At 39.5% G+C, this 8,135-nt stretch overlaps 1 protein-coding gene across 1 annotated transcript; it reads right to left on the reverse strand.

The window, feature by feature from the left end:
• Nucleotides 1-11: 11 nt before the first annotated feature.
• On the reverse strand, nucleotides 12-6,211 carry dph5 (diphthamide biosynthesis 5). The gene is made up of 7 exons (XM_055043973.1): nucleotides 5,965-6,211; nucleotides 4,445-4,569; nucleotides 3,941-4,049; nucleotides 2,406-2,526; nucleotides 1,418-1,457; nucleotides 1,205-1,311; nucleotides 12-525 (listed from the first exon to the last, which is right to left on the reverse strand). The coding sequence occupies exons 1-7, from the start codon at nucleotides 6,097-6,099 to the stop codon at nucleotides 293-295; spliced, it is 870 nt and encodes a 289-aa protein (XP_054899948.1). The 5' UTR covers nucleotides 6,100-6,211; the 3' UTR covers nucleotides 12-292.
• Between the last annotated feature and the right edge of the window lie 1,924 nt (nucleotides 6,212-8,135).

Raw genomic sequence — 8,135 nt, forward strand, 5'->3', positions numbered from 1 at the left:
TGATTTTAATCTTTATTGGTGTTTACAAAATGGCATCAGTTTGTTTACCAACACTGCAAAAACTAAATCTTGCCAAGTAGTTTAGTCCAGGTTCTGATTAATCAACTACTTTGATTAATCAAGTGCAAACTAGGGTCGCACTATAAACTAGACAAATATAGTTGATTTGTGTTTTTGAAGCTGTTTTAATGGATTTCATTTCACTGATGATCGAGTTCGTTGCTGCTGTGAGGACGGATTCTGTCCCGACCTCATCCAGGTGAAAGTTCCCGGCCCACCGGGTCGGCCGGTGTTAGGATGTGTAGGTGGAGCTGTCGATCATGCGCAGGTTCTGCAGCGCGTCCGGTTCTGCGTTCAGGCGCAGCATGTCCACCTCCAGCGGGTGGAGCCGGGCAGTGACCACCAGCGAATGGAGCGGCCCGCCCAGGTCGCATGACGCCAGCTGGCGGAGCGTCCCGGCCCGGACCGCCTGGTCGTCGGCGCCGAGCCGGGCCAGGCCGACGCACACCGTGTCCTCCGTCACACCTGGACCGGGACGGAAAGGTAAGGAGAACATCAGAAACAGAAACGTTGCATTTTGATTAAGAATGAAACAGTTTTCATCGTTAAAATCAACCTTTAAATAAAATGAGATTCAGTTCTTTCTTTAATGCTGAAACGATTCATCGATTATTTAAACCAGTAACTACTTTATAGTTATCAATTATTAACAGACTGAAGAATCTGTTGAAAAAGCAACATATTGTATAAATCAGGTCAAAACTGTACAAAAATAAACATTTTGCATGTAAATAAAAAAACTTTAAATGTTCAGTTTTAGCCTCACTTGGTTCAAAATCTGGGGAAAAAATTTCTATTAAGCATCAATTATTGCTATCAATTATTGATCTGCTGAAGTCAGATTGAGCTTCTGTTTTTAGATTTCAGATCCATTATTTGTTATAAATTAAGCGTTTGCTGAAGACATGCTGTTATTGCAATAAATGTTTTACTTTTTATTCATTTATTTGCATCGTTTTTGTTTTTAATGTTGCTAAAAAAGCCTAAACGATAAATATTTGCAACACCAAGTTTTATATCCGATTAATCGTCTGAACAGTCGATTAATCAATAATTAAAATAATCGGTAAACACAAAATGAGGACGTTATCATTGCTCTGCAGGATCAATTGATTGGTTGTTGATCAGATCATGTTGGACTCACCCAGCTCCTCCTCTTCCTCGCTCCTCCTCCTCTGGATGATCTGAATCAGCTGGTCTGCAGCCTGACTGACGGTCATGAAGCGCGGAGGCTCGTAGATCTTCTTCCCCCTGAAATCAATAATGTTGCTTTCAACCGGGAGAACGGGTCCGGACCAGTCCTGGTTCTGGTCCGGTCCTGGTTCCGGTCCGGACCTGGTTCCGGTCCGGTTCTTACCTCATCATGTTCTCGATGCTCTGCTCTTTCACTTTGATATCTGACAAACAACAAGAAACATTTAGATGAAACTTTCAGTGTTTTTACTGCTGCAGTCTGAACATTTATTGCTATTTTGCTATTTCATAAATTATCTAATTGCTTACAGATTAATTTTTCTGAAAACTTGTTTTTACAGTCATTTAATCTTTTTCATAAATAATGCCTAAAATAATTATTAATCATCCATAATTACAGTTTTATGTTGGAACAAGTTCATGATGAAAAATATATTTATAGAAATTATAGAAATAGTAAATTGATTGTTTTGAACAAAGGGCCTTCGATAAATCACCTGATCTGCTGGAGAACTTTCTAATCTCTATTAGAAGCAGCTCTTCCTGCCAGGAAGGAAAATGCACAGGAATAAAAACTGGTTGAAGACTTTTGCACAGTATTTCTGTCTGATGTAAACGCATAATGCATGAGACGTCCATTAAACGCCCTGCTATAAAACACCGGCTCTCTGAGAGATGATGGATGAGCGTCTTCACTCTTTATTGCCTTATTCTTTTATTTCCTCTAATGAATATGAACAGCAGAGTCACCAGCAGGCCCTTCAGCTCCATGCAGGCTGTTGGTTTAAGGGCCTCAGGGGCCCCAAGTGACTGATGGCGACACCTGGGGGTCTGGAGTCGCTCCGCTCACACAGAGGATTATTTTTGGTAAGGCTCATTAATCTTTAGCTTTTCTAATCTAATTTTGTTATTATTTTTCTAATCTGTCTGTGTGTGTGTGTGTGTGTTTGTGTGTGTGTGTGTGTGTGTGTGTGTGGGTGTGTGTGTGTGTGTGTGTGTCTCACCCAGCAGGCAGAGTGTGTGTGTGTGTGGTGTGTGTGTGTGTGTGTATGTGTGTGTCTCACCCAGCAGGCAGAGTGTGTGTGTGTGTGTGTGTGTGTGTGTGTGTGTGTGTGTGTGTGTGTGTGTGTGTGTGTGTGTGTGTGTCTCACCCAGCAGGCAGAGTGTGTGCAGTCCAGCTGCTCTGTTCTTACAGATTTTGTCGTAGAAACTTTCGGGTTTCCACGTTTCCGTCCAGAACACCAACGAAACCGTCTCCCCGAAGTTATACAGCTGGAAAAACCCAGAAAGGTCAGAGGTCAGCTGTTACCGCTCTGTTATTACTTATCATTACAGTTTAGTTTTATTTCATTTATTGTCTGATTCTTTTAGTTTTCATTGGTTTTTAGTTTTTCCTGGTTTTTATTAAATTGCATTTAGTTTTTAGTAGTTTTCATTTTTTTATATTTTGATGAACTTTTAAGTGCAAAATTCAAAGATTTGAAATGATTGTGATCACGTTTACATCGATTGGGTAATGAATACTGAACAACTGTGTAAAAACAAACATTTGAATGATTGAAACTGAGTTTTGTTTTCACACCACGATTTCACATAAACTGATTTAAATAATTACAAATATAAATATCTGACATAAACCGAGGAAGAAAAATCAATTTCAGTTGAAAGGCCAATAAATAGAATAACAAACACAAGATGAAGGAGATTATATCAATCATATAAGTTTGTTGTTAGTTTTATAAACACATGATGTTCCAATTAGTTACAGATTTTTCCATTAATTATTGTTTTTATTAATAAAAATGTTTGTTATTGCTTTAGCTAACTGCAACGACCTTGGCTTAAACCTCCTAATGCGCCGTGTCTTCACCTTTGTCCAGAACCTGGAGGGGTTTCCCCCCTCTGACAGCAGGGGCCGACTGAAGCACCTCATTAGCATATCCTGGCCCTCATTAGCATATTAACTACATCCCAGCGGAGACGCCGTGTCAGCGCTAAATCTCAGAGAGTGTGTGTTGGTGTGTGTGCTGTGACAGCTGGGTCCTGCTCTCTGATTGGTCGCTTTGACAGCTCAGTTATTGATGAGGTCACATTAATTTGATGCTTTCAGTGGCGAAACACTAACAGAGTTTAATGAGTTTCATCAGGAGCAGATGGGATGTTTTAGTCCAGCCAGCAGCTCCAAACCGTTCTTCACTGAAATCAGATTTTTTATTGTTTTTTTTACGTGTGTTCATGTTACTAATTAATGAGACTTCTGTTAGGACGGTTTACGACCCCAAAGCGACCCGCATTGGGGTCACTTTGGGGAACGATGATGTCACACAGCAGCTCTGTTTGTGGGAATAAAAATGGCCGCCGCCATTAATGGATCAATTTAAAGTTTGTTCAGCATCATAACAAAATCATGACAAAGAGAATACTCTATGTAGATTAAAATAACAAATTAGAAAACATAAATTTAGTAATTTTCTGTTTGTATTATGTAAACATCTTGAACCGCCATGCTGCTGAAATGTGATGTACAAATAAACGTGACTGATTTACACAACGGCTCTGCTGCCTTATCGATTGAAAATGTAGCGTTTGTTGGAACTTATCCTGAAACTAATCCTGATTTTATCTGATGGTGGGTTTTTCCCTGAGTATTGACTTGCAGGCTGGTTGATGGGAGAAGTGAAGTCACCTGCAGGCCGCAGCAGCCCACTGCGTTCATGATGGAGGCATTATGGATGACCCGGTACGGTATCCCAGCATTCACCGCTCTGAGGACGAGGTCGCTGTGAGTCGTGGCTCTGCAGCAGAAAACTAGATTTAGAAATTCAGCTCAGGAGTCAAAAAAGGGACAAGTTATGAAAGGTCCGAAACATTAAATGTTTTGTTTTTCTCCTGAAAAGCCCAGAGGAGCAGAATTACAGAGTGATGCTCAGATGCTGAGGTCACACACCGGAGGAATCTCTTCAAAAGAAACATCAGAAACTTTTCATGTAATTTCTCAAACCGAACCGGGTTTCTGAGCCAAACTGCGCTCTGCTCTGTTATTAACTCTGAGGAATCTGGTGGTTTTTTGGGAGAAAAGCTCAGAAATGACGGGCCGGAGCAGCTGTGACATCAACCCTGCGGTGGCATCGGGTTCTGCCGTGGCTCGGCGTGCTGACGCAGCGGACTTCGGGTTGGTGACGTCGCTCACCCGAACGGGTCGCCCACCACCAGGAAGGCCACGTCGGTCACATCTGCGTCCTTCAGGATCTCGTCGGCTCCCTGCTCCACTAGATCCCGGTCCGCCAGGATCAGCTGCTTCCCATAATACTCCTCCTGGAGGGAAACACACAGACCGGATGAGAATGTTTAAATAAAACAAATACTGATAAATTACTAAAACATGAATATAAGATGCAGCAAAAGCAATAAAGTCAGCCACAAGTTGTAAAAGAACATATTGTTAATGCTGTCAGGACCAAACTAACGCAGCCAAAACACTGGGAATGTGGAGCTGAACTTGTTTGCATTTAAAGCAGATCTTCCAGTCATGCTACTAAGTTAGTTAGTAGTACTAGCATAACTGCTAATAATGCTATCTGCTAAGGCTAGCATTATTTTAGAGCTCAGCTAAAGCAGCAAAAGACAGTAGTAATACAAGGCTAAAACACAAAACAAATCTTCTATTCTTACTGCTAATAATGCTAACGTTAAAGAAACATTACTAAACGCAACTGTTAGCTGCTAATGTATCATATGAAGCTAAAACACCACAAACACAATTCTGAAGTAGCTAAACGATAAGACAAGTAGTACCAAAGAAAGTAAACTACTAAAATTACAAACACAACTAGCTTTTTACTGAAGTAACTGCTAACAATGCTAGCTGCCAAAGAAACTTCTAAAATAGCTAATTGGTAAAGCTGTTGACTACTAATTTATCACCTAAAAAACTAAAACAATACTAACCTCAATTTTGAAGTGGCTAAATCCTAAAGTAAGTAACAACAAAACCGACTGCTAAATCTATTAGCTGCTAACTTCTTACCTAAGAAGGGAAAACAATACTAAACTCAGTTTTGATGTAGCTAAATGCTAAAGGACCAGAAATGTGCTAACATTATTAACACAACTAGCTTTCTGTTGAAGTAACTCCTAACAATGCTAGCTGCTAAAGAAACTACAAAACAAATAAAAAAGAAATAAACAAACAACTGAAACATAAAGGATTTCTATAAACAAAATTTCTCTTAAATATTAATCACCAATGTGACGGGTTTAGTCGTGTGCCATAACAAATAAACTGAAAAGGACTGCAGTAAAGGTTTAGCTTCCAGGAGAAAACCTACCCAAAGCACACCGCCAGAGATATGTTGTTAGAACTGCCTAGTCAAAGCCAGAATCTAAATTCAATTGATAATTTGAGCTAGTACATAAACAGTTTCCTTCACAGATTTTCTCCATCCAAGAGAAAGGAGATAAATTCGCAGTTTATTTAAAATTTCAAAGAGAAAACGCTTGTAGCTGTAACTGTTAAATACAAATGTCCGCCACACTTTTAAGATATTTATATTAAACAAAAATATAAGAGAAGCGTTCATAATTTACCTTCTATTTCACGACACTAAACCTACTCAAACATGTTTCCGATGCTTCTGGTTGCAACGTGAGTAAGTTTTGCACGGTATCATTTCCACTGCCTGGTTCTGTTCGGTTCCAGTCCAGACTCACCAGCGCTTCTTTCCCCACAGTCAGGACGGAGGTGTAGGCCTCCAGGTAGACCCGGGAGCAGCTCTTCACCGCCCGCAGCCCCTTCACCGTGATGTCGGCGGCGTCTCCGAGCCCCAGGCCGATCAGGTACAACATCCCGTCCGCCCCGATCCGGAAACCTTTCCACACGGATCCAGAACACTTAAATATTCACCTTCTGACACATTCACGTGTAATCTCACCGAACCAGCCCGCAGTACGGCATGCTGTTAAATGTTTACAGTCACGACAGCTGGTGTCGTAATACGGCCTCACGCCTGACACTGCGCCGAACTCCAGTAGCAAAACCGAGTATTTTAAAATAATCTTCCCTGACCGCTGAACTGAGAGCGAATAAAAATAGTTTTGATAAGTTTGTTAGAACTATATATTACCTTCAGATCGGCTGACAATCAATAAAGAAATTGTTTAGCATTTGTGTATCAAATCTGACTAGTTTGCAACATAAAACCTGTCACTCTTAAATTTATAATAAAATGTATGAGGGCCGATCTAAAGACTTCATGGTGGAAGCTGCAGTTGTAAAATATTTTCCAATTAACATATTTTTACTTTAAAAAAACAGACTAGTTAAAATTTTATGACATTTAATTATTATCCATCAATAACAAAGAAAATCTAAATGTAAGTCCAAAATATGATAAATCATAAATATAAACTTATTATGAATATACATTCCAGTGTATCTGATTATTTTTAACAGGTATGTGCAGAAAGTTGTTGGTTTTGTGAAAAGGAACTTTTTCTTGAGAGAATTCACACCTTTCCTCAGCAGTGGTCAAAGTGTGGCCCGGGGGCCTTTTGCTGCCCTCTGGAGGGTTTTATTAGGCCCCCAAACTCAATGCAAGCAAAGAATGGAGATGGAAACTTTATAGAGGGAGACTTTTCCCATTTATTATCAGCGTTTCTGCATTCGTCTTAGCTCTGAAGAAACATCGGCCTACTTTTACTCAAACACAAAGCATTCAGCAATTTTTAATATTTATATAAAATAATGCATTTTTGTCTCTAAAATACCAATATATCCACATAACTTTATGTTTTGGTCCATCTGATGGCGTGATTTTTAAATATAAAATAATTAAAGTTTTGATAAGTTAGTTGTCCTTCAGTAGAATTTTTACCAAATACTTTCTGACTCTTACTGAAGTATTTTCTAGGATGGATACTTTTTTTTTTTTGAGTTAAACTATGTTGAAGCAATGCTTCTCGTAATTGAGTACAACTTTTGGGAACTCAACAATCACTTCTCATGACATTATTAATTTATTTATCTTTTTTCCAAAAACATGGGATAAATTTAACAAAAATGAAGTTTTCAATGCTACTTCCTGTTTTTAGTCACTTAAAGAAAAGAAAGTGTTACAAATAATTGAATTTATTTGTTTTGCTGCATCTGCAATTGAAATAAATGATTTATTAACGTTTTTAGCCATCGCCGCCTGACGCTGCGGTGAAACGTAACCAACTCCCCTGGTCATCCTCCCGTCTCCATGGCGGCGGTTGTCGGCAGCACGGCGTGTGAAAGTGTTTCTGAATGAGTCGGTGGGAAACGCTGCCTCTCTCTCTCGGTCGCCCCTTGTTGCAGTAAACAAGCCTCCGGACCACGTGACTCCGCCCATCCCCGTCGAACTGAGAACCAGTGAATGACTGGGAACCAGTGAATGACTGGGATGGTGGAAGGACTGCAGCCTTTTGTTGCAGATTCAGGGTTTGTTTGGCTCCAGTCATCCAGAGAATCGACGCTCCGGTTCTGTTAACTGTTTCTCTCTTGGGTTCTGGGTCTGGATTCTGGGTCTCAGACGAACCGAATCAGTTCAGAATCTTTCAAAACCATGAATGGCTTTTTAAAAACATTCACTAAATAAAAATGATAAGAAATAGACAAAAGTCTGGATTTAAGAGGTCAAAATGGGATTTTATTCCTGTTTGCTAAGACATTATAAAGACATGATTTATAATGTATAAATTATAAGAAACGCAACAAAATGTCATATATTTAATGGTGATAAACTGTAAAATTACAACAGGACAAATCAGCAAACTATAAAACAATATTTATCAGTCATTGGTGCATTTATTTTATAGGTTGTTTTGTTTTGGGAAAACAGTTTTTGCAGAAGTTAAAACAT

The sequence above is a fragment of the Poeciliopsis prolifica genome, unplaced genomic scaffold (genome assembly GCF_027474105.1).
Source record: "Poeciliopsis prolifica strain line A6 unplaced genomic scaffold, Auburn_PproV2 SCAFFOLD002, whole genome shotgun sequence".
Classification (NCBI taxonomy): domain Eukaryota; kingdom Metazoa; phylum Chordata; class Actinopteri; order Cyprinodontiformes; family Poeciliidae; genus Poeciliopsis; species Poeciliopsis prolifica.